This window comes from Lissotriton helveticus, chromosome 8 (assembly GCF_964261635.1).
Source record: "Lissotriton helveticus chromosome 8, aLisHel1.1, whole genome shotgun sequence".
Lineage (NCBI taxonomy): Eukaryota > Metazoa > Chordata > Amphibia > Caudata > Salamandridae > Lissotriton > Lissotriton helveticus.
In genome coordinates this window covers 751,771,371-751,798,362 of record NC_136069.1, presented here as the reverse complement: position 1 = coordinate 751,798,362, position 26,992 = coordinate 751,771,371, and the positions used below count along the sequence as shown (strand labels likewise).

The 26,992-nt window shown below is 46.1% G+C and overlaps 1 protein-coding gene across 1 annotated transcript in view; it reads right to left on the bottom strand.

Annotated features, from left to right (window-relative positions):
- Positions 1–26,992, bottom strand: part of WWC3 (WWC family member 3) — a gene marked incomplete at its 5' end in the record, with an annotated part of 657,764 nt that overhangs the window by 35,644 nt on the left and 595,128 nt on the right. Inside the window, 2 exons of the mRNA XM_078658903.1 lie at positions 6,969–7,202; positions 26,352–26,444. Of these exons, the coding sequence (XP_078515029.1) occupies positions 6,969–7,202; positions 26,352–26,444 (327 nt within the window). The remainder of the gene's footprint in view (positions 1–6,968; positions 7,203–26,351; positions 26,445–26,992) is intronic.

The window sequence follows — 26,992 nt, the reverse complement described above, 5'->3', positions numbered from 1 at the left end:
GACCTATGAGCTAGCCTACTAACTGGTCCGCAAAAAGTAGATGAACGGAAATGCTTTCACCAATCACAACCACTGCAAGTTACATAAGTTATATCTCATTCCATTGCATTGGGGGCCTTGTGTGACAAAAAAAAAAAAAAGGCCCACTGTGTGAGAAAGTGCCATCTTTCTTGTACTGGTATGCCCCGCACTTTTTTCTGAACTGCTGATGTGCTTTGACTGAGTGTGCCCTGGGTCCCTGCCAACCAGGTACCCAGGGCCTGTGTTCCTTCCCTAAAAGCTGTATTGAAACTAAAACCCAATTGGCATCTCTGGCCACCTGTCAGCCCCTAGTAAATGGTACCATAGGTACCCAGGGCATGGTGACCAGAGAAGACCCCTGAGGACTGCAGAACTTACTGTGCCACCCTCCAGGTCCCTGTACCCTGGCACCCACACACTGCCTTTGCAGGCTGAGTGTCTAGGTACAGAGCTAAACAAAGAGTCAACATGGCACACAACCCTGTGTGCCATGCCCACAGAACCCACTGCCCTGGCATACTTCAGTTACCCCTCTAGCTGGGTGCCCTATGCCAGATGTGTGGGCACAGGTGCATGAGCCCTGTGCCCCTACAGTACCCAGGGCCATTCCTGGGCACTGTAAGTGCAGTGATGCCATTAAGAGTATATGGTGCTGGGAGGTTGTCATTACGTACTCCACAGCACCATAATGGCTACACTGAAGACTGACAAGTTTGGTACCAAACTTCTCAGCTCATTAAACCTGCACTGATGCCAGTATGAGATTTAATGTAAAATGCACCAGAGAGCATCTTAGAGATGCCCTCTGAAAACATAACCTACAATCCACGTCTGGGCTGAGTAGCTGCAGAGGCTGCCACACAGCAGATATGTTGCTGGACCCCTGGGTGGAGAGCCCCCCGCTCTCCTGGGTCTGCAACAATGCACATCCTGGGCGAGGTGCTAGGTCTCCTCCCCCAGGATGGGCAGGGTGAATCTTCAAAGGCATGCTGCTTCTGTGAGCTTCTCCAGACCATTTGCCATACCCAGTAACTGGCCCCCACCAGTTCTGACCACCACTCTGGCGGGAAGACTGGCGGGAAAAACTACGTCAGGAAGGGGGGTGCGCAGCCTGTGCCAACCCCACCACTCAGGTGGGGGAGACGAGGTGAAGCACAACCCCGGGCTCCGGCTAGCTTGAAGATGTGGAGCCCTACCCAATCCAGCTAGGCTCCTGCCCCCCTCCCACATGAGAGGAGCAGGTTACGGGTGTACCCACCCCAGGACAGGGACCTATTGGTCCCTGCCCTTACCCTACCTATTAACGCCCCTAAATTCAGTTTTAGAGGCTTCCTGAACCTTCCTTCCTCAGATCCAGATACCAAAAGAAGAAAGAAGATCAAGAAGAAGAAGACCCACCGCGCAGCTGCTACCAACAGGACGACAACAACTGACTTGGCCCCAGCCCTACCGGCCTGTTGATCCTGGAACCTGCTCCTGCCTAAATCCCAGCGACTCCTGCGGACAGCAACCTTGGGACACCCAGAGAACCTGCCTGCCTTGACCCTCTTAAAGACTGACTCCCATCAGCAGAGGCTCTTCTGCAACAACCCCCCTGGTGCCAGCCAGGAAGCTCTGGACCAGCCCACACTGCACTCGCCGAGCCTGGCCCGTGCCCGAGTGATCCAAGACCACGAAGACTTCCCCCCGGCGACTGGGACCCTAAGTCCAGTGCCCAAAGACCCTCCTCGACGAACCAGACGACACCTGCAGACTCAAAACCAGGGCCCCCCCCCAACCGCGACGAGCTGAGTGTAAGATTTCCCGACACCCCTGCACCCGGCGCCCTGCAACCCCCTGTGCCTCCCTTTGGGGTACCTACCTGTGCTCCAAGATCCCAACTTACCTCTCGACGTGCTGATCCCCCCTGGAGAGTCTCCGCCCCTGAGCCTGCAGCCTTTGTTCCCTTTTTCATTGGATAACATTGAGCGCCCGATGGCCCAAAAGCACCCTGCATCCAGCCGCCTGAGTACCGCTGGCTGTGCCACCTTTGTCCTATCCTGCTTCCCCCTTTGCCCTGAGCAAGTGACAAAGAGCCCAGCTCCCACAGCTGCGTGGCCTGCTAGCCAGAAGCCACCAACCGGAGGCCCCCGTACCCCTTTGGATAAAATTAGGCCTAACTTCCTCTGCACTCGGCAGCCCCTGCGCCGCTGAGGGTGAACCAACTGTACCTACCCGACCCTGGGGGACCCCCGAGTCTATGCCCAAAACCACATCTTCACCAGTTGAGTACTCACCAGGAAACCGGTAACTCACTTACCTGCCATTGAATAACATTGACTGGTTTGACTCAAAAAATCTTCAAAGTGTCTACTTTTGAAACTTGAAATATTCATATAAAATCATCTGAATTCCGAAATACTCACCTGTGATCAGGAGAGGAGCCAGTACTGTACCTTGTAGCCCTGTGCTAAAACGCAAAAGTAATCTGTAGCGGGTTTACTAGTAACTTGTATTTTTTCCAATGGAATCCATTGTCTGCTTTTCTATGAAATTTCTTCTAAGTGTCTACTTTTGAAAACCAGAAATATTCTTTAAAAATCATACGAAATACTGAAACGTAATTACTTACCTGTTTTCAGTTGAGACCCCAGTGCTGGCCCCAAGAGCACAGTACTGTATTACAAAAGTAACACGATTGTACTTTTCCTGCAATCTGAATTTTCTCCCATTGGATAACATTGCCAGATTTCTGTTGAAAAGTTTCGAAGTGTGAACTTTTAAAATAGCTTTTTATTTCTGAAAAATCACTGCAATACCTAAAACGTTTTTGCTAAACTGTTTCCAGCTTAGAACCCAGGACTGAACTTAGGAGCCAGTCCTGGAATTACCAAAGTAATCTACAAAGTAATCAGCTCTGTTTATACAGGAAAACCCATTGTGCTCAATGCTAAATTGTGTGTAGAATTGTGTTGCCTACTGCAACCCCTGTACCTATTGTGGTTACCAAACTTATTGCCTTTCTGCAAAGTACTCACCTGAGACCTCTCATATTGAGAACAATATATTTTGATGCCTGTTGGTTCTATAAATAAAACAACTATATCTTTGATATAAAAACAATTGACCGGGAGTTCAGTCTTTGAGTGTGTGAAACCTTCTGCTGACTGAGTGGGTACACCAAATGCTTTACAGTGTCCTCTGGTACTGCCTTACTGCTCGACCAAGCTACCATTTTAGAGAGTAAGGTCACACCTGGCTTTAACCTCTGTTATACCTCTGGGGTTTGTGGACTCTATACACACACTCTACCTTATTCTGGTCCAGTGTATATAGAGCCACTTTCTCACACACCCAATATATGAAGAATCAGTCTTGCCCCACCAGACGTCCATCCAATGCCTCAAAAGGGACAGGAGCAACTGAACCTGGCAAGATGGGGCTGGAGAGTTGTACAGCACAGCAAGCTCAGACCTCACCTCAGAGTATACCTCTCCCACTTAGAGGACTCACTTACCAATAAAGTGACAGACACATTGAGGTCGCCTTTGGCTTTGTCAGCGGAATGATTTTTAACCATCTAAGAAATATTGCCCCTTTGGAGACTAGCCAATAGTAATTTACAAAAGGTTGGTGTCTGTCTGCAGCAACAGAGGAGCTATGAACAATTGAATGGAATGCACCCAGACTGATTATCAACAGTTGTGGTGGATTTTAGCATTTTATTTATCACGTGGCGCTGTGCACTTACTGGAGGCATCCCTATACTGCATTGTAAAGCAGAGTTGACTCAAGGAGAAGCAGCACAGGGGAGAAGAGGGTGTAAGATGTGAAGGATCGGTGATAATATCAGAAGCGAACTGCTTTCTGCTTTCACAGCAGATTTCCAGTGACCAATCAATAAGCAGTTGCACAACTGTTTTTTAGGATACCATACATATGAAGGCCAGCAATCATGTAATGCCCGCTAAGATGAAGTGAGGTTCAGAGGTGAGAGGTGACACAGCAGGAAAATCAAATGATGCTTTGACGAGGAGCATAATGAATGACTAACACCACAAAGAACAAATGTACAACTTTAACTATGCGTGTCTTCTATTGGGGCATTAAATACTTTTTCGTTTTTTGTACTCTAAATGCTCTGATACAATCTTCAAGCTGGCTTGAAGCCGTTATTTTACAAAATAACTTACTGCTTTCCAAAACGAGCACAAAGCTTGCAGAGACCAAGTAAAACTAACTTAAAACCATAAAACTCAACACCCAGTATAAGCCATACACTTCTATTGTGGCAATCCTGCTTAAGAGAGACCACATAACACTAAGCTGTGGATCCAATGTTATTTATTGTGTAGCTCTTATAATGCTGTCATAGATCAATAGCAGTAGGTGCTAGCACTTTGTATTGGGGTTATCCAGTTTCAGAATGGTTTAACAAACCTAACAATAAAATCATTCTTATAACTTAAAGCACAAACTGAACATTGTGCACTTTGAGATGCTTATTCTGAGTTTCAAACCCCATAAAAACCTACTAGAGTGAGTCATGATTACTCACCTTTACTACAAGGAAAACACTGCCCCCCTACTCGCCAAAAGGCGAAAGACTATTTAATATACTCGAGTCTTTTCCCAATCATCTCCCCTCATTCCTCTTCGTATAGTAATATTTCAAAGCTTCTTTTCTATGCATAAATGTACTCGTGAGTCTTGGTCTGGCATTACTTGTTGAATGGAAAGCGCACCAACAGCCTTGTGAAAAAAAAGCTATAGCATAAACACAAGATAAGACCACTGGAAGAGGAGGTGATCAAGAGGAGTATCCAACTGTGGTTTAAATATCTACACAGCACCCTGCCGAGTAACCACAGGACCCGTGAAAAGGGCCCACACAACCAACTTTACTGAGAATGTGTCCTAGAGCCACAACCAAGACTGATGATTTTGGAAGGAAGCGGTTTGGCAAGTAGAGAATCGGGGTGGTTGCAAGATCAGTCTTGTTCGTCCGTCATGCAAGCAACCTGGTGTAAAACCCATAGCTTGCTCACTTTGATGGCACACTTTTGAAGGGCCGAATCATCTGCAGTTTCTTTAACTGCGACAAGCACCATTAAGATAATGGATGGAGGAAGGATCAATGAGACAGAAGCAAAAGGGCACAAATAGCCCGAACCTGTGAACGAAATGGTAACAGATCTTGGTCAATGGCTATGCAGGCTGGCGTAAGCAGGGAATTTGCCCCAACCTGTGAAACATGATCCTAAGGTAAAGTCAGAGCAATCCATTATGCAAATTGTACAAGGTAGCGCGATAGACGTTTGTGGGGAAGTTCTGCTACACCCACCTCTGGACAGTGATAGATCAGCCATGATAGGTTCTACAGTTGTTAAAGACATAGAACAATTGCAATGAGTGAGAACTGACTTTGGATAAAAGGTACAGGTCTAATGTGTGATACAAAATAGGCTAAAACTTTGGTTGACTGCTGACAATCATAGCTTGTTCATGAACATTCAGAAGCTAAGGCTTCAAGGCAAGCTCAAAGTCACAGCTAATGAATGTCCTTGGTTTGTACTGCTCGCTTCAAAGCTGCCTCTGCAAAGGGTTCATTCCCATCAGTAGGGGCTTTGTTCCCTCAGAGAGGAAGAAGAACTTCAGTCACAAATTCCCCAAGATGCCCATCAAAGCGTCATATCCCAGGCGGCAGAGATAAAATGCCCCAGAAAAGAACTTAACAAAAGACATGCTGATCTAAATAATTCAGGGACCTCAGAAAAATCTTCCCTGCTGTTGCAATCCTCCAGAGAAGGATCTGCATTGACTTGGCACAGATAGCAACCCTGACAAAACGCTTTGCTGATAGTTTCAAGGAACTTCATATCCTTTAGTGAAAGCGTAAAAGCACAGCACAAAGCACTTTTGCTTTGGATAGGAGCTGCATCAGCTGCCTACTCAACCTGCAAATTACAAAAAAGTGGGCCCTAAGAGAACCACTTTAAAGACATTTAAAAAGAACTGGCCAATAGGCTAATTTCTAGAAAAAGCATCTCCAGCATTTAGTGGAAATATTTCAGGGATTGCCAAAAAGACTTAGTCCAAGTATGAAACAAATATTTCAAAAATGGTAAGTTCATAACACCACAGAGGGAAAGGTAAGTAAAAGAGCTTCATAAATTTGTTTTTAAAAAATGAGATGACTATAAACAATATATTGATGACCTAGTGTTCTCCTGATGATACAGCACATTGTAAAAGGAGACAAGGGCCTAGACTGGCAGAAAAAGTGGGGTAGTTGGTTTATTTCTCTATATTTGTGGACGCTTTAAAAAAGTTTTTATCAGATTTAAACCATGGAGGAAACCACTGGGGTTAAACCAATGGACAATCCACATGAGCCTTTTCTAAACTAATGGTATTAGGAACTTAAGCCCTCCCTTCCTCCTCAGAGAAATACATTGAGCCCCTTTATATACGAGTATGGCCCTGTACTGCAAAAAGAAATAGTGTCTTAAACAAACATTACACAGACATCTACGGGGAACGCTAATCTGCAAAAAAAAAAGTATTAGGCGGATTATTTTATTTCTTTTTGCAACAAAGAATGTATTGGTGGAAGATCTCTTGAGGTACTTTTTCAGGAAACCTCAGTTGCCATGACTGAGCTACAGACTTATATGGTGGTGAAGTGAGAAAGGGAGATAAGAGAAAACAATAGCTGAAGTTGATGGACGCAACACAGGTTTTTACTGGCATGTCATAGGAAAAAATTACAAATGTAAATGTTTTTGAAAAAAAAATCCTTATGTAGCTAAATGAAGATATATTTTTGTAGATAATATGCATTCATGATGTTTAAATGTGCATCACCCATAATGTTGTAAGTTCATGGATCGGACAAGGGTACACCAGGGAACTAAAATTTCAAATAACCAAGGCAGGTTTACGCATTGCAAGTGAATATTACATACCTGCCTCTCTGCTTCCTTAAGCAGATTCCGGAAGCGTTCATCCCGAAGGACCCACTGGGGTAACTCAACCTGCCCTCTAAGTTGAACATCCTCCAGGCGTTGCTTTAGCTCCCTCAGAGCATTTATCTCCTCGTTCAGCTGAGTCTGTTTTGTTCTGGATGCCTGGAGATCCAGCTCCAGGTCGAGAGATGTCCGCGTCATCAACTCTGCTAAGGAAGGTCTGCAGCAGGATGGCTGAATTCACGAAAAACAAACAGACCACATATTACATAACACAAGAATACATGAAATTGAAGAGGTATGTGAAAAACATCTCTTGAGTAATAGTCACAGGTGTCGGTACTGGATTGAAAAGCAAGATGTGGACGTTCAGTAACCCAAAAAAACCAAGCCATCAAGATGAACAAACTTCTTTATTGGTTAATAAATTGTATCAAACCAAGTAATCTTAAATGAACATGTTTGCATCCAGAGACAACATTTTCAATTGGATGCATCCTCTATGAAAATAATAATTAGCGATGGACAGAAGGCAAATTAAAACTTTTAAAACAATTCAAGTATGTTTTCTCTGCATCAGTTTCCTTTCACTCCCAAGTCCATCTTACCCATTGCGAGGGACAAAACTCCAGAGAACACATTGTGCAACAGTGGACACTGAAGAGAGAAGTAGCTTAGACCTTCACAATACCTTTGAATATCTAGCCAGTCTTCATTATTCTTGGAAACTAAATTCCATCGAGATTGTTGACAAAGTCAAACTTGATAAGCCGAGCTTAGCATCAGCAATAAAGTGAGTAATCTAGTGTTTTCAACAAGGTCCACTTGGGATGTGTTATCTATCAGTTTTCCAAAAGGTACGACTGTTTCTCAAAAGGAGGCGACAGTATGGCATCAATATCCACTTCATAAGCACTTAAGTTCAGACTGGTAATGTGTACAGGTAAGTAACATGAAGCAATAGGAAGAAAGCAACTATGGCATGTACATATCACCAGGGTTTAATCATTGAAATGAAAACAAGTTACTTACCTGTAACTTTGGTTCCCCAGTATTGGTAACTTTCATAGATTCCCATGCTTTGGATCATTCCCCGTCGTCGGAATGGGAGCCTCGGTAGTATAAAAACCATAGAAACAAAAGAGAAACCTAGGCCTAGGCCTCATCTCATTTTTTATCCTATCACCCTCTTTTTGTAAAAAGAGACCAAACTTTTGCCAGGACCAATCAGAGCAGCCTCACCCTCTGGAACCTTCCTGAGAGAGCTCAGAGCCTCAGATTTTCGTAGCCGTTGTGCAAACCGCCACTAACTCTGTAACCAGGCTGAGCTTTCCCCGGGGAGGCGGGCGGGCGCATGGGAATCTATGAAAGTTACCAATACTGGGGAACCAAAGTTACAGGTAAGTAACTTGTTTTCTTGCCCCAGTATTGGAACTTTCATGGATTCCCATGCTTTGTATCAGAGTAGCTAGCAGTAAATTACGAAGAACACATTTTGTACGTACATGGCATCACATAACCATATAAGCAATACATAAAGCATAGCAAAACAAACAAAATGTGCTCACCAGGCTGGAGGGATCGTAGGGAAAGCTCACCTCTCAATGAAAAAGATTCCGCAGGACTGCTTGACCAACAGCCGCGTCGTCTCGTCCTGCAGACTCCAGGCAGTAGTGTTTCGTGAAGGTATGAGTACTGCTCCACGTTGCTGCCCTGCATATGTCCTTAATGGCCACTCCTGAAAAGAGAGCCACTGATGATGCCACTGATCTCGTGGAATGTGCCCTGACTCTTCCATCCAGTGGCTTGCCAGCTTCCTGATGACAGAACTGAATCGCACTGGAGATCCAGTGGGAAATGCCACTCTTTGCCAAAGGCAATCCCTTTCGTGGTGCACTGTAGGACACAAACAACTGAGTTGTCTTCCCAAAAGGACGTGTGCGCTCCAAGTAAAACTTTAAGCATCTCTGAACGTCCAAAGAATGGAGCGTGCGTTCCGCAGGAGTAGAAGGGCGCGGAAAGAAAGATTTCAGAATCAAGGGTTCATTCAAGTGAAACTCCGATGGTACCTTCGGTATAAATTTTGGATTGGTCCGAAGGATAAGAACCTCCCTTTTAAATTGCAAAAATGGATGCAGTATGGAGAGTGCTTGAAGCTCACTCACCCGTCTCGCTGATGTGAGAGCCACCAGGAGGGCCAGCTTCCAAGACAAGAACTTTAAGTCTGCTTTGTGCACAGGCTCAAACGGAGCCTTCATGAGTTGCGCCAAGACCAGGTTGAGCTGCCACACTGGTGGAGAAGGACGAACTGGAGGATATATCCGGAATAATCCCTTCAAGAATTGTTTGACAACCCTAGAGGACCATAAGGACGGACCCGAAGAATTGCGTCGATACCTCGATATGGCCGCCAGATGTACCTTTACAGATGAATGTGCCAACCCCGACTTAGCCAGAGATAGTAAATATGGCAACAATTGATGGGGTTGGGAAGTGTAAGGATGGAGACCTTGACGTTGACACCACAGGCAGAATCTTTTCCATTTCGCCTTGTAAGTCTTATTGGTACTTGGTGCTCGGGCATGAGCTAAGACCTCCCGGCATTCCTGAGAGAGCATTAGATGACTGAACTCTCTGTGTTCAGGAGCCACGCTGTCAAGTGGAGTGATGTCGGATCCGGATGGTAAACCTGCCCCTGATTCCTGGACAACAGGGACGGAATCGGTTGGAAGTGAATTGGAGGAGCTCGGGAGAGCCTCAGAAGCTCGGTGTACCAGAATTGTCTGGGCCATGTTGGAGTAATTAGAATCATCTTGCAGGGCTCCGCCTTCAATTTCCTGAGGACTCGAGGAATGAGGGGAATTGGAGGAAAAGCGTAAAAGAATGCGCTGTACCAAGCCATCGAAAGAGCGTTCCCCAGGGACCCCTGATGGTGAACTTTGCTTGCGTAGAACCCGCATTTGGCGTTCTCCGGTGAAGCAAAGAGGTCGATGGTTGGTGTCCCCCAGACTGAGAACACCCTGTCCAGAATGGATTGATTCAACTCCCACTCGTGAGTCACCTCCGTCTGTCGACTCAAGGCATCCGCCTTGACATTGAGAGTTCCCGCCAGGTGTTCGGCTTTCAGAGTGATGTTGTTCAGAATCGCAAAATCCCAAATCCGTTGAGCTTCTGCGGACAGAGTCTGCGATTTGGTACCTCCTTGTTTGTTGACGTAGTGCATGGCCGTCGTATTGTCCGTCCGGACCAGCACTGAATGGTTGCGAACTCTGGGCAGAAAAGCTTGCAAGGCCAACCGAATGGCCGTCAGTTCCAGGAAATTGATATGGCACTGGCGCTGTCCTGGACTCCAGTGGCCACTGACTTGAAGCTCTCGGAGAACTGCACCCCAGCCCTCCAGTGAAGCGTCTGTGGTCAGTACCATGGGTGAAGGTGAACTCCTGAATGTTAGACCCTGGGCGATATTGCTTTTTAGAAGCCACCATTCGCTCGCCTGTCTCATCGCTGCTGTCACCACCACCTTGTCGTTGAATGACCCCTCTGCCTGGCGCCATTGCTTGTCTAGCTCCTCCTGTAGAGGACGCATTCGCAGCCTGCAATGTGGTACCAATGGTATGCAGGATGACATCGACCCGAGAAGGGATTTGTATTGGCGGACCGACAGGAATTGTTTGCGGCAGAGTAGTCGAGCCGAAATCATCAACTTTTGTTGTTGTTCCTCCGAGGGACGAGCTGTACATTGCGTGGTGTCCAACACGGATCCCAGGAATCTGGCCGTTCTGGAGGGCAGCAGGACTGACTTGCGTTCGTTCAGCTGAAGGCCCAGGCAACGGAACAAATGGATGCAAGTTGCCACTGCTTGAGAAGTTTCCTCGAAAGATGGTGCCTTGATGAGCCAGTCGTCTAAGTAAGGAAAAACTTCTAGAGATTGTTTCCGAAGAAAGGCTGCAACCGGCGCCAACACCTTGGTGAACACTCTTGTGCCGGCCGAAGGCCGAACGGAAGCACCTTGAATTGAAAATGGCTCTTTCCCACTGTGAAGCGTAGGTATTGTCTGTGAGCTGGATGTATCGGAATATGGAAATACGCGTCTTCTAAATCCAGCGACGCCAAGTAGTCGCCTTGATTCAAGAGAGGAAGAATTTCCTGGAGAGTGACCATCCTGAAGGAGAGCTTGACGAGATAGGTGTTGAGCTCCCGCAGGTCTAGAATGGGGCGCCAAGTGTCTATCGTCTTCCGCACGAGGAAGAACCTTGAATAGAAACCCCGGCCCCGCTGAGACAGAGGCACCGGTTCTATCGCTCCCTTGAGGAACAGTTGATGGGCTTCGAGGTGGAGTTGTCCCAAATGTCCCGTGCGGATGGTGCCCGGAGCTCTTGTCGGAGGAAGGTCTTGGAACTCCAACACGTGGCCACTCTCTACAATTTTGAGGACCCATTGGTCCGATGTTATTGATCTCCAGCTCTCCAGACACAGAGAAATCCTGCCCCCCACTGATGTGACTGGGAGGGAAGGAACAGTAGGTAGAGCCGGAAAGCCGCTATTGACGCTTGGTGTTGTCACGTCCCTGCCGGGTCTGACGGCCCCGCGGCTGATGGCGAGAGAAAGACGCCGATTGTCCCTGGCGCTGATTGGAGTACTGGGGCTTATAGGACTGAGAAGGCTGAGAGGAATATCTCTGTTGGTTCCCTCTGTATGATGTAAATCCTCTGCCTCGTGCGCCCCTAAAGGGGACTTTCCGGTAGGTGAGGGACCCTAAGGCCTTTGCAGTGTCCGTGTCCTTTTTGATATTTTGCAGAGCATCGTCCACATGCTTGCCAAACAGCATCTCCCCATCGAATGGTAGATCCAGGATTCTATTCTGGACCTCCTGGCGAAACCAGGTGGCCCTCAACCAGCCCTGGCGCCGTAGTACTGCCGAGCCAGCTAAGGCTCGAAATGCTGTGGAAGCAATGTCCATTGCACAGTCTATAACCTCAGCAGAAGACTTTTCCCCCTCTATAAGCACCTTCTTGGCTTCCTCCTTTGTAGGTTCTGTTAACTGCTCCACGAAGGGTTCCATGTTGCACCACATCTGTCGGTCGTATCGGCCGAGGATGGCAAGAGCATTTGACGCTCTAACAAGCAAGCTGGCCATTGAGGTAAACCGCTTCCCCACGTTATCTAGGCGTCGACCGTCCTTATCCGGAGGTGTGGTCAAAGGTGTGGACGGATTCTTGGACTTGCTTTGAGCCGCCTGAGAGATGACTGAATCAGGCTTCGGCTGACCAAGAAGGCAAGCAGGACTGCCGTCCGGAGCCTTATACTTCTTTTCCAGCCGCGGGAGGACTGGAATCACCGTGGCCGGATTTTGCATAATTTTCATCCCTTTCTCCCATACATGCTCAATGATGGGAATAGACTTGACCGATCTCCTGTGTTGTTCCTTAAAGTCATAAAGGAAACATTCCGATTCTTCTCTCGAAATCGGCAATCCAAATCTTTTAGCTGCCCTTTCCATCAGGTGATGAAAACCCCCTATAGCCACTGGAGGGGAGATGGACGTGTCACGACCAGCAGCGTCCGGATCTTGTGGCCCACTGTCTCCTTGATCCAAATCTGGGTCTTGCAACGGATCAACCAAGGGATCCCCCTGTATCACCTCCTCATCCGAAGAGGTATCCTGTTGGACGTCATGAATGGGTGCGGGATCCGGAGTGCGGACCCGGACCGCAGGTGCAACCGGTAGTGGCGAGGGGGGTGCCACTGGAAGACTAATAGCCTGCTGCACTTGTGACTGTGTAGGAACTGTAGACTGTCCAGAAGGTTCCGACGGAAACCTCTTCCGATAATCCTGCAGCATCATCTGCAGATCAGATATGAGTGAAGAAGGCATGGCCACCATGCCCTGGCCCAAACTCGGAGTGTGTCGCTCCTCCAGAACAAATGGATACGACTGCTGGCCACCAGCATGTTCGTAACACTCCTCCGTGTCTGTCTCCTGCATCTTGACGTTCAAGTCAGAGGGACTATAGGCAGGACCATAATCATCATCCTCAACTTCAACTTCATCCTCGTCAGATTCATCGTCCAGAAGCATAGTTGGTGGATGTGAAGGGACCCGTCACGGAGAAGTCATCTCCGGTGTAATCTTCATCTTCTGCGTCGAAAAAGGCATCTTTTGCCCCGTCGACGGTCCCGTCGACGATGCCGTCGTCGACGAAGATGTCAACGGAATGGTCGACGGCACCATCGCTTTCGTCGACGCCGGTCTCGTCGTCGACGGAACCATCGTCGACGGCTTCGTAGACGAACTCGTCGTCATCAACATCGTCGTCGTCGAGATTGTTGTCGTCGTCGACGTAGTTCTCGTCGTCACCGCTGCCGTCGACAGTACCTTGCTTGCCGTCGTCGACGTGGAAGATGTCAGCGCCGACGAACTCGGGACCTTGAATGACGACGAAGTCATCGTGGAGGGCGCTACCGTCGACGAGCCCGTCGACGGAGCCACAGAAACGGCGGGAATCTTAACTGAAGAAACGGTCGACGACGTACCTGGTGTTTTCGTCGTCGACGGGCGCTGTTTCTTCTCCGGCCCAGATCCTGAAGTGACTGAAGAGTGTTTGTCACTAGATTTGGTCTTTTTGGACGGAGGGGGAGACAGAGGAACCTCCTTCATGTCCTTTAAAGCTGCACCCACTCCAGCAGCCTGTCCCTGCCTCTCCTTTTCACTTCCGTGAGGAGATTGAAGGGGACCAGCCCTCTCAGACCTATCAGAGATCTTGTGAGGGGCCTGAAGAGAGGGCTGAGATGTAGAAGCTCCTGGAGGAGACCTACCCCTCTTCCTAGATCTGTGAGAGGAAGCACAAGACGTGGAATCTTCCTCCTCCGAAGAGAGCACCTCCTTGCGAGTCTTCATTTTTTGAAGCCAGGTTAACAGACGACCTTCCCTGTCCCGAAGAGTCTTGTTGGAGAAGGTTCTGCAGATCTTGCACTCTGTGGCCTTGTGGTCAGGATATAAGCAGTAAATACAATTGTCATGCTTATCCTCCACAAAAAGACGTTTTTTCCCCACAAGAGGCACAGGCCCTGAACAAGGCCTTCTCCTTGTCAGACATGTTGATTTTCCAGTAGAAACTTGAAGAAATCCAGAAGTAGAATGAAAAGCTGAGCAGAGCTCAGTGGAGACTCCCTAGCACAACGTGCGGTAGAAAAATCTGAGGCTCTGAGCTCTCTCAGGAAGGTTCCAGAGGGTGAGGCTGCTCTGATTGGTCCTGGCAAAAGTTTGGTCTCTTTTTACAAAAAGAGGGTGATAGGATACAAAATGAGATGAGGCCTAGGCTTCTCTTTTGTTTCTATGGTTTTTATACTACCGAGGCTCCCATTCCGACGACGGGGAATGATACAAAGCATGGGAATCTATGAAAGTTCCAATACTGGGGCAAATAATCATCTAGTATTTGATAGCCTCTGCATTTACTATACTTGCCAATAAAGAGAGAATCTGCTGCTTAATTCCCAGGACAAACAATGAGACTCCCAAGGTGCAAAACACTATTTCCAGGCTTAAAATATCACTTTGAGTGTAAAAGACATGAACAATCCGTTACTTATTATTTTACATAGATCAAAAACTGAGGCTCTGTCTGCAGTGGCTCTCGCATGCGATTAAGAAATTCCAAAACTTAAAAGAAGTCCAAAAGATCGGGAAAGATGGTATCAAGTAGCAACGTGTCTTCTGTAAAAAAATATCTTTTTTTTGTTTTACTTACAAAATTAAAGACATTAAAAACCTGTTAGATATTTGTTGCAAACAGAAACAGTTCAATATAAGCTAAATTATGTTAAAATTATTGGTAAAGCGCACGTATACCCTGAGGTGTCTTGGCATTCCTTCAAATTGCTGACATGTGACAACTAATTAGAGTTCGATTGTAATGTCCTTAGTTGTTAAAAAGCCATTTTTCCAGAGCTTTCCTAAACGACCAGAGGTCAGAGATAGATTTCATGTGTGCTTGAAGGGTATTACAGCCTAAAGGCATTTCATATAAAGCATCTTCCGCCCCAAGAGGCGAGCCTGAGGTTGGGAACAAAGATGTTATTGGCGCTGAGAGCGCGCAGTTGTCTAGTTGGGCAGTACCAATTGAAACAGGTATTCCGGCCTATGCCATGGAGTGCCTTATGGGTAATACATAAGGCCTTGAAATTAATTCTCTGACGGACAGGAAGCCAGTGAAGCTTGCATATTGCTGGTCTAGCAGATTGATATTTAGGAATTCCCAGTAGCAAACGTTCTGCCGTATTCTGGAAGACCTGGAGTTTACTGAGGAATTGCTGTTAAATGTTCAGGTACATGCCATTACAGTAGTCTAGTTTGGACAAGACTAAGGCTGTCATACCTGATTCCGTAATATCTCTGAAAGGTAGGGGAGAATTTTCTTCACTAGTTTCATAATAAAGAGATGACAACCTTTACTTGGTTGCCGTGCGTCAATTTACTGTCCATTTGAAATCCCAGGTTCTTTACTTTCTTTGCCGGTATGGGGAAGATTACCTAGTTCTTGAGGCCACCAGCTAGGGGCCCAAGGAGGTGTCCTTGCCAAAGAGGCTGACCTCTGTCTTTCCTGAGTTCAGTGTGAGCGCTTACATTCACAGACTGCCACCATACAGTTACTAAATCTAATATTGGTGTTCTCAATGTTACTGGCTAAGGAAAAGAAAATCTGGGTGTTGTCAGCATATGATGTAAGAGAGAAGCCAAAGGATTTGATCGGACTAGCCAAAGATAAAACGTACACGTTAACTAATGTAGGGCTCAGTTAAGAGACCCCTGTGGGAATCCACAAGGCAAGGAGAAAGGGTCCGATTCAAATTCTCTGTATGACACTGTTTGTTCTCTCACTAAGAAAGGAGCTTAGGAGGACTAATGCTTCCCTTTGATTCCTATCTCAGAGAGGGGGCAAACAACACTTTATGGTTGACCGTATCAAATGCTGCCGAGAGATCGAGCAGGATAAGTGCTGCTTTCCCCCTTTAACGGGGGTAGCTCTAATCTCTTCAATGGCTACTATCAAAGCAGTTTGTGGTGTTCCCGCTTTTAAAAATCCAAATTGTCGGGTCAAGGAGTTGGTTATGTATAAATGTGGACAGTTATTGATAGCTTTTCTGCTATTTTAGCAGGGAGCAGAATTCTGGAGATGGAACGGTAACTATTAGGGTCCTACATGTTCATGTTTTTTTTTATTGAAGGGAGGATTGATACTTTTTTACTTTTTTTTATTCTTTAGGGAAGTAACAAGTATTGCACATAGTATTAAAAATTAGCTGATCTGTAATAATATTAGTGACCATTTTAACAGACGGCGACCAAATACTGTTGGTGTACCTGATTTAGCGGAATTTAGTAGCTCATTATTAAAAATAACTTCCCCTTTGTGAAGAAAACAGTTAGCTAATGTATTGCAGAAGGACTGACTGTGTTCAGTCAAATTAGTACAGGGTATGGCGGAGAGTTGATCTGTCAAGAACAAGTCTTTTGTAGAATTTTAGGCTAGTAAGATTTTTTGAGTGAAGTAATGTTTCTTCCTCCATTAGTGCCTTGTATTCAGCAAGATATTATTTATATTTTTTCTTCTCAATGTTGCTATAGTTCGTTCCCCATTTGTGTTGTCTTCTAAATTTTTGTTTCTGAATTCTAAGTCTGTTTGAGAACCATGGTGCGGACAATTTCCCTCTAAGATGCTTGGCAAACTTCGCTGGTGCCAGTACAGATACCGTTAAGCTAAGCCAATTGGAAAACCTGCAATTAGCTGCTCTAAGTTACCAGTTTCAGGTGGCTGAGATTCTGCTAGAAGCTGGTTGGATTGATCAGTCTGACTTGTATGCCATGCCCTGCATGCATGAAGCGTGAGGGGCTGTCTAGTACGGTTGCTTTTTGGGCCAATTATAATTAAAAAAACTATTGCGCTGTGGTCTGACTGTTCAAGGTAGAATGAGGGGTTATTTATGAAGATACCATCAAGTGTGTGGCCTGCCAAATGGGTGGGGGTATTGACACTTTGGGTGAGGGCAAAGCAGGACATCATTACTGTTGGGGACTTGGTGTCTTTCACTGTTGAAGTCTTCAAATGGTAATTAAAATCACCTAAAATGGTGTATTGTGGGTGGTGCAGGCAAGGTTTTAGAAGGGCAGTGGCCTCCTGTACAAACTTGTTTCTAGGACCCGATGGGTGGTAATTTAACATTTCCTTACTGGTCTGGGTGATCGTTATTTCAAAATTAAATGCAAGCAGGTTGGAAAGTGGTTTGCCTGTGGTCACGGTAAACAATGGCTAAGCAACCACCACTTTTCCGTAGTCTATCTAGTTTATAGAGAGTATTCAGCAGGGGTAGCACAGACCAGGTCAGGACCTGAGGCTTGGTCTACCAGTGTTTCAGTTACAAAGATAATGTCTAGATTCTGGGATTCAAGGAAATCAGAAAATTCTAATTTATGATTCACAAGAGATTTCATATTCATCAGCACACAGATAATTTAATCGGTCGTACTAAGTGGTAGTAAGGTGTACATATTGCTGGCAGAGAAATGGATATTGCTAATTGGGGGATTTTCTATCCGGGAGTTGCAACTGTGGCAGGCTAAATTAATGATATTGGTGAGAGCATTAAGGTTAATTTTGGTACAGCCATTGTCCTTCCCTGTAGGATTCAATGCTTGAAGCGCCTCGTAGGAGTAATGTATCCTATGTGAATGTTGGGTTTTAGACAGCTCGGAGGTCTGGTGCTAGGTGCGATCCGTGAGCGGACGGGCGCAGACTGGTTTGCCTTTGGGGCGCCTTTGGCGCGGGAGCGCTGCCATAGTTGTTTAAATAGCCCACTGAGTGGAGGGGCATGGATACAGTTAACGCCTATCAGCAAGCATAATAGCCAACAGCTGGCTAACTAAAAACACGAAACTGGGGTCCAACAACTCCTTCAGTTGGCTACTCTAATGAGGACTGATACTGGTAAAATAAATGTAACTAAAGGAAAAGTGTGAAACTAAAACCATAAAAAAAAATAATATAGGGTAAACTCTCCAAGATGGCACCCGTACTTACAGGAGCATGGTTAACTCCAAAAAGTGCCTAGAAGGAAACAAAATAGGGCAGTGTCACATCTCGAAATCAAAGCTGCGCAGACAGATAGCTCACTGAGGGCAGGGACGTGGCTACAGTTACGCCTATCAGCAAGCGTATAGTAGCGAACAGCTGGGTAACTAAAAACACAAAACTGGGGTCCAGTATCCCCTTTGGCAGGCTCCCCTGATGAGGGCTGATGCTGATAAATGAAATGCAACTTAAGGAAAAGTGTGACACTAAATTTAATAAAATCAATAAAATAAGGTATAAGCCTTCTCCAAGATGTCGCCTGTACTAACAGGAGTCTGTTTAATACATTTTAAAAAACTGCAGTAGCTCAGAATGTCTAGAAAGATGCAGAAAGAATCTAGCTTTTCTCTAAGGAGTTCAAAAAATATACATGTTCTCTATGCTCGTCATTGTAAGTTACGAATATAAAGCAGAAGAAAGAAAAGCAACGTTCCATTTTCATTTCTTTAAACAGCTACTTCAATTTTACTCCATGACTTGACCTGAGCTTCACCTAGGCTGCTGGCTCTGGCAGCAGGCATTGTGATGCCCAAACTCAACCCCTTGCATGCGGTGCGAATTTTCGCGCTGTGGGGGCGATTTGAATAGTGGGCGGGATAGGGACACCCTGGTCGGCCTCTTCACACACCCTCCATGACGCATGATGGCCGGGGGCCGTACTGAGCATGCACGGGGTTAAATGTAATAACATAACAGTCGAGGTTGGATGTCTTTTCTTTATAATCGGTGCCTGGGTTTGTCACAAGTCACTGATAATATTTATTTTTATTCAAAGTTTTATATAGCGCGAACAAGATCTTTGCAGATATCAGAGCGCTTTACAGAGACCGGGGTAGGGGCAACAGGAGAGTGATTAAAACACTATTGGGTACAATATAGTAGCATAATAGGATAGCAATCATGTGCAAATATGATATCAGTCCACGAACCAGTGACTAATAATACAAGACGGTGCAGAGTCTTTGATCCAACAACAATAAAGATCAGGTGAGCTTGGCCATTAGGATGGCTTTTACCTCGTACTTAAAACTTACGGGAAACAAGGTGTAGGGGCCACCATAAAGTGGTTAGACTAACTATTGGGTACAAAATAGTAAACGGTAGTAAGTGAGATTACATAATCGGATATCAGTCCTGTACAAATATAAAACCACCAGACAATCAGGTAACCAGTACTACAGTAAACGGTGCAAAAGTCTCTGTTCCATCAGCAATAGAGTTTAGGTAAATTTGGCCTTAAGGATGGCTTTGACCTCTTTTTTAAAAAGTGCTGTGGAGGAGATAAGCCTGGTTTCAGGAGGGAGTGCATCCCAGATCCTGGGAGCCATTCCGGAGAAGGAGCGTTTGCATGTTTTTTCCTTCCGGAATCTACGAGGTTTCAGGAGTAGATTTTTTGTACTTATATTGGATCTCGAGCCTCCAGATATAGTCAGCTTTTGGGTGAGGTAGCTGGGTGACTTGTGGTGTACAGCCGAGTGTGTCATAACGGCTATTTTCAGCTGTATTCTGGCTTCAACAGGCAGCCAGTTCAGGGATTTTAAGTCAGGAGATATATGCGAATGCTTCCTAGAACCAGTGATGAGTCTCGCGGCAGCGTTCAAAGAGGCTCTTAGGGGTGCTGTTGTTGAAAGGGGGAGTCCGCTAAGGGACACAATTCCGTAGTCTATGCGAGGGATGACTAGGGCTTGTACAGCATTTTGGAAGTCCTTAGCTGGGAAGAAGGGTTTAAGTTTCCTCAGAGTGTTGATTTGGAAGTTTGCTCCTTTAATTGCTTTGCTAATGTGCTGCTGCATGTTGAGCTTGTCGTCAAGTGTAATACCTAGGGATTTCGCAGATTCCACGATGGTGGGTTGGACATTGAGCGCAGTTAGGTGATTGAGCCAGGTTTGGGTGATGGCCATTTTCGCGGGAGGTGAGATCAGAAGGAATTCAGTTTTCAGAGCATTTAGCTTGAGGTGATTGATGGCCAACCATGATTGGGTGTTTCTGAGTGTGGAGTTCAGAAGCTTGATGTCTTCCGGGGATTGTAGCTTGAGATTGAGTGTCATCGGCGTACATATGGAAGTGTACATTAGATGCTTCAAGCAAGGTGGTGAGTGGTTCCATGACAAGGTTGAACAATGTGGGGGATAGGGAGGATCCTTGTGGGACGCCTAAAGTTACAGGCAGAGGTGAGGACAGCACGTTGTTGATCTTGAACTTCTGAGACCGGTTGTGTAGGAAGGAGGTGAACCATTTGAGGACAGTCCCGGATAGACCCATTCTGGTATTTAGCAGCACCAATAGATTCTCATGTTTGACCGTATCAAAAGCTGAGGAGAGGTCAAGAAGGATGAGGAGACAGGAGTCATTGCAATCAAGGATTTGAAGGGCGTCATCAATTATGTGCGTCATAGCCGTTTCCATGCTGTGTTTCGCTCTGAAGCCTGATTGATGAGGGTTGAGGAGGTCAAACTGATCAATGTGTTTTGTCAATTGGAGTTGTACACATTTTTCCAGTAGTTTGGCCAAGGTGGGGATATTGGTGATAGGGCGATAATTATTTAGGTCAGCCGGGTCCGCTGTAGGTTTCTTGAGTATGGGTGTGACTTGCCCCACCTTGAGGGAGTCTTGGATGAGACCTTGTTGAAGGGAGCTGTTAATTATTTCGGTCCAGAGTGGGAGGAGCAAGGGTGTGAAGTCTTTCACAGCATTTGCCGGTAGGGGGTCAATGAAGTGATTAGAGGGCTTCAAGGTGCCGAGCAGTTTGTGAATTGCCTCTTCAGTGTAGGTGTCTAATGACGACCATGATGCGTTGTTTTTAGGGTGAGTGGTAGCCATGCAGATGGGGCTGGAGTATCGATTTACATCAATGAGGAGATCGCTTCTTATGTTGTCTGTCTTTAGCTTAAAGAAAGCAGAAAAGTCTTCACAGTGTGGAGTATCGCTTGTTGTGCTGTTTGATTGTAGAGGTTGCGTCTTGGTTTGACTTTTGACTAGTTCGAACAGTTTTCTTGGTCGGTTCGGTCCAGCTGGAGGCTAAAGAAGTCGGATTTCGAACGCTTGATCTTCCTAAAGTAGGCATTTCTCTTGTTCTTGAGAGTTTTAAGGTGCAGTGCGGAGGGGTCAGATCTCCAGGTGCGCTCTGCCATTCGCATAGCACGTCTGTCTTCATTGAGTCTACCATCATACCAAGGGTTCGAATTCTTGGTGGAGACTCTCTTCAGTTGCAGGGGGGCAGCTTCGTTGATTATTGTGTTCATAGAATCGAGGTAAAGGTCAGTCAGTGATTGAACATCAGGGGCGCCCGCAGGGGGGAGGAGGAGACTGCATGTGTGAGGAGGCAGGGCGTTAGGGTTGAGATTCTTCAAGTCCCTTTTCCAGATCTTGGATTTGGTGGGTTGAGCCGTGTTAGGTTTAACTTTTTCGTTGATGAAGAAAGTGATAATGTGGTGGTCTGACCAGTCACAGGGTTGGATCGAACCCAACTGGGTAGAGTCCTCTTTGGCAATGATAAGGTCGAGGATCGAGCCTTTGTCATGTGTCGGGCTGTTACAGATTTGGGTGAGGTCAAGCGCGTTGAGGAAGGATTTGAGACTATTCCCCACCGCGTCTTTCTGATCGTTCCAGTGGAGATTGAAGTCACCCAGGTAGATTTGAGTGGTCTGCCGGCCGGCATTGGAAGAGATCGTGTCCATGAGTTGTTGGGTGAAGGTGAGGTTGTCCCCTGGTGGGTGGTAGATGACATGTAAAGAGCATACAGGTTTACTCTCGCTGGAGATATCAAGGCAGAAGAGTTCACAGGAAGTGAGGGAGGGGGAGGTGACTTTGGTGACAGCGAGGTTGCTCTTAAAAATGCATGCGATTCCACCGCCCAACTTGCCGGTCCTGTCGAGTCTAATGATGTGGTAGTTGAGGGGGGACTAGTATGTCCATTATAGGCGTAGAAGATTCAGTTAGCCACGTTTCAGTCAGAATGGCTAGGTCAAGATCCATTGTTAAGATGAGATCCGCGATATCGGAGGAGTGTCTCGGGCCGATCTACAGTTGAGCAGGATGCATTTGAGTCTGGGGGAGAGAAGGGTGGTCGAGTATTCTAGGGAGAGGGGGACTATTCTGAGATTATTGGGGACGGAACTTCTGTTGCTTAGCGTGGGGGGGCCTAAGGGGATTTGTGAGAATTGTAGGAATGGGGAGGTGTGTAGTGGTTGTGTGTTTTAAGGGACCAGGGCCAAAAGAGCGAAGGAGGGTGTATAGGTCGTGGTCCGAAAGGGAGTTGAGGGCGCGACGGGGGCGGTGTGTGGGATTGCGAGCAGGGATAGAAGGCCAGCGCGAGGAGTCTGGCTTGAGAGGATATGTGGGGCGGATGGGGTATTTGTTCCGTGAGGAGCCCGTGGTAGGTACGGGTTGTCTGGTGTGTGTGATAAGAAGATCTTTGATGGTGTGGAGCTCTTCTTTGACTTGTATGAGGGTGGATATAATCATGTCCAGAGGTGGATTGGGGATGGTGTAGGCGATGGGAGACGAGGGCGAGTGGTTGATGGGGGAGCTGGAGAGGCGACTTGTTAGGGGGGGGGATGTGCTAGCGTTGATGCAGGGCTCTGCGGTAACAGTGAGTGTGGTGCCTTCCGACGGGTGAGAGAGATAGTGGGTGGGGGTGTGGATGGGGAAGGGGGAGGTTGGAGGCATAGGTGAGAGCGCTGGTGGGGGGCGGCGCAGGTGCGTTGAGGAATGGGGGGAGTCTGTAGAGAGGAGGGTAGTGGGGGCTGAGAATGGGGGCGGAGCGGGGAGGAGGCGATGAGGTAGGGGAGGTGGTGTGTTCTGTGAGACCGATTGGGGGGGTGGGGTAGTGGGGAGTGGGAGGGGGCCTGGACCTGCCGCGGGGCGGGGGAGATAAGTTCCGGTCGATGGAGTCTTCTGCGATATTCATAGTAGGTGAGAGGTGGGGGGTAGGGAGGGTGGGGGTATGGGGGTTGTATGAGGGGGAATAATCTCCGCCATTGGAAGGGGGGTGTGGAGAGGTTATAACAGGTGGGTGACTGACTACAGCACTGGGGCTGTATGAGGGGGAGAAGTTTTCGCACGTGGGTGAGAGGTGTGAAGAGGTTACATCGGGTGAGTGAATGACTAAGTCGTTGGGGGATGGGAGAGGAGTGTATCGTTCAGCTGTTGTGATAGGTTGGGCAAGGTAGGTTGAAAATTGGAAGTGGAAGTGGGGGGGTTGTGTAGCTTGCAAAGGTAGGGAAGGAGGTCCGCTGGTTGGAGATGTGTTCTAAGAAGATGGGGAACAGGTTGTCAAGCAAGTCCAGATTCCTATCAGTGGATTGGAATAGGATGGTCCCGTTGTTGTAGATGGTGATGGTGGCACTGCCTGGAAAAACTTGGGATGGTGTGATAGTAAGGCGAATTTTCTGGTGGTGGCGATAGTGAGAGTGGAAAGGAACGCTTTCCTCCACTGTGCTCTTCGAAGAGAGTAGAGAATGATATCGGTGCTCGTGGCACCATTGATTAGTGAGAAATAGGTGTCCACAAATGGGATTTCAGGGTGGGCCTTCAGGAAGTTGCGCTTGAAGCGTTTGGCTTTTTTTGGGATAATTCGGGTGGGTAGTTGATTTTGTATGTGTGTTTGCCCATGCGATCCATGATAGGAGAGGAGTAGGTAGAGGAGGGGGGGGGTGTGAGTGGTTGAGGTTACAGGGGTGTACACCTAAAAAGAAAAAGGAAAGTTGAGGATAGTCTTAGGTGTAGGCAGTTGATGAGGATAACTAGTCTAAGATGGCCACCAAAGTGGAGGATTAGTCAAAGATGGCCGCCAGAGTAGTATAAGGATAGACAGGAGTAGTAGTCCTTTGTCTGTTGTAGTTGTGGATTAGAGAGTTTAGTTTCCCTTTCTACTCAGGGGCAAGTCAGATTAGTCCGTCTTCTATGTTGCTTGGTGTGGAGGAGAGTTGCTTGGTGGGGAGGGGAGATTACAGCTTCTGTGATGCTTGGTGGTGAGGAGAGAGAATTATCTCTGTTTGGTGACCCCTGAACGCAATGGTATGTAGCCTCATGGTCATCAAGTGGGCAGCGGAGGAGATTTATGACTCCTGTTTATGGCCCCCGCCATTTTAGATAGTGGAAAGTGCAGGGACCGCTTTGTCCGCAAAAATGATTATGCATGCAGCTACCACTATAGGAATCCGACCTCATTGTTTAACATAATGAATTTGCGTGCAGATACCTTCAGGAACATCGTGTTCATCATGTTTGTCAGGTTGCCATGCTATTTGCTCAAATCATGCGCTTTAAGGCAGTGTTGCGTTGTGGTTGTATAATGGTTGTATAATGGCTAAAGTACCCCCTGCCATACATAAAGATATCACAAGTCATAGAGGAGTTCCATAACCTTGTAGATAAAAGAGGCCAAAGTCTGAGTTCCTTTATAAGGTTCTGGTACTCCAAGGTGATTTCCAATAACTTATTATAGTCGAGTTCTAGCACCTTTTCTTTATAAGCAGAGACTGGGAGCGTCACAAGTTCCCGATTTAAAAAATCACAGACTCACATTTACACAGGGATTACAGAATCCCATGTATTATGATGAAATTAGAGAATGATGTTTATATAAGGATTACAGAATATCATATTATATAATTTATTAATTCTGTGCAGTTTATTTGTACAGTTGGAGTTTTGACAAATTACCTCTTTCTCTGTATGGTAGTAACGGTGTTGGAGAAACCGGCTTGTCTCTTTTCATACTTTTATACTGTGGAAAAATTAAACCATTTGCAAATGTCCCACCAGAAGTCCCTAATCTAGGTAACCAAGGTTCTTACTTCATGGGGCAGCCAAACCATATTTTGGCACAGCAGGTTTAATAAGTGACCTATGAACTGCACCCTCTATTTTTTATCCATATTTTCTTGTAAATCTTGCCTGGTCCTATAGAGGTAGATATCCTTATTCTGTATTAGGAGTATATGCAATGTATTAGAGTTTGATTTGTTTTAGAGCTAATACAGGGCTGGTTTTGCTCCACTTTCTTTTCATCTGTAAAATATTTGCTCTTATTCACACCGTTTTTATAAAAACAATTCAAACTAGTTACCAGAAACTCAACCATTAACAGGACACTTTGCACAGAACTAACAGAACACAGTGTAAAGACTGTACTCTTCAATGAAATGCCCTGCAATTAGGATAGGGCGAGGAGACAGATGCAGAATGAGTAAAAATGTGGGAAGAAGGCAAAAAGGATGAGCGAAGAATGCATGGTGATCAATGGTATTCAGGAAGCTAAAGTAGGCTAAAGCTTTCAGTTCTCTCAGATTAGTGCTTCATTTGTTAACCCCTCCCATGCTGGTGACGAACCCCAGCCGTCACGCCCCGCGGTGAGCGTGTGCTGATGACGGCTGGGGTTCGTCACGGCCCTGCCCTGTTCGTTTGTTTACCGCACAGCGGAAAAATCGCGGCCGCAGCGAAGGGGTTAAAGAATAAGTGCCGGGTCCTAAGTTTTGCACATAAGACCACAGCCAGTACTATTGTATGTCGGTGTGCCAATTACAAAGACTGCATAGTCTTGATTCCACCTCATGCCTCTTTAATTAATCACCAGACACTCCATGCCCCTTTAATTTACTCTTGCCGGTTCATTCCTACTCCCTTTAGCACATTTTTTTTACAGATTTTTCTTCCTCCTTTTCTCCTCGAGTGTTTTTCACTCTCTTGCTCTGGTTTGAAATCTTATGGGGAAAAATAAGTGCTGGAACCAAACAATGAGTCAATAATAAGAGAGGCCCCACGTACCAAAGGGACAGGGCATAACAAGACAAAAGAATTGTAAAAATGTTGTTTTCTGGAACTATAAAAGTCAAGCATTAGGCTTGTTCAGTAGACTGGCCTTCTTCAAGAGCTTGGATTTTGAATTTGAGGATGTTATGCAAACTCCGCACACTAGTTCCACAGATTTACTATAAATGAACGCACTATTAAATGAAACAGAAGTACGGCTGCTACTGATGCCTTATGGAGAAGTCAACTTCTGTTTTAACCAACTAAATCTCAACCTTTAGTCTCCGTCCTAATGGTATCTGCTTGATTTTGAAAGCTCATCTTGGAGACCATTGCAAACCCAATACACTTAAGGTTTCATTTTGAGTTCAAAGGTCCTGCTTGCCATTAGGACATGAGGGAACAGTTCATTTACTCTCAGGAAGCATCAGAGATCATCTAAAATTACATATTTAGAAAAGCAGATAATTGTGTGGGGGTATAGTTTCACAAGCCTCACCTGCTTATAACGCAGTGTTCGCCTTTCCAGTGTATTTCGAATAAAAGGAGCTTTTCGAGGCAGGGTTGAACTGTCACTGTCACTGCGGTAGAGCTGTGTTTAAGCAAAGCAAGAATTATAAACATTTTATAGCATGTTTGTTATATCTCACAGTTGGAGAAATTCTCTGAGATATGATACGTTAATAAAATAATATATACATTAAAATATATACACACATTTGTGTGTATATATATATATATATTTTACATTTCGAAGATACCAATAGCATAAGTAAACTTGATTTGCTGCTTTAGACCACAAGGTTATAGTTCACTGTGGAAGGCGAATGGATGGTGATCAATGGACGCCAACAACATGAAGATCTGCTTCAAAGTAAGTTTATTTACGCGCACCATGCTGGTAGCACACAATTAAATAGCAACTGACCACTCCTTTGAACCTTACCATTCCTACAGAGAACCTGGAACATGATGCTCTACTAACGTTCCAGCCCTAACCTGTAACTTTCTAAAATTGATTTCAATCTATGTTCTAGTAGATCTATAAAATACACACAACTACTACAAAATGCAACCATAGGTTTTCAGCATACAGAGTAGAATCAACTGCTGAAACAAGAATAGTGCACACTTTTTAAG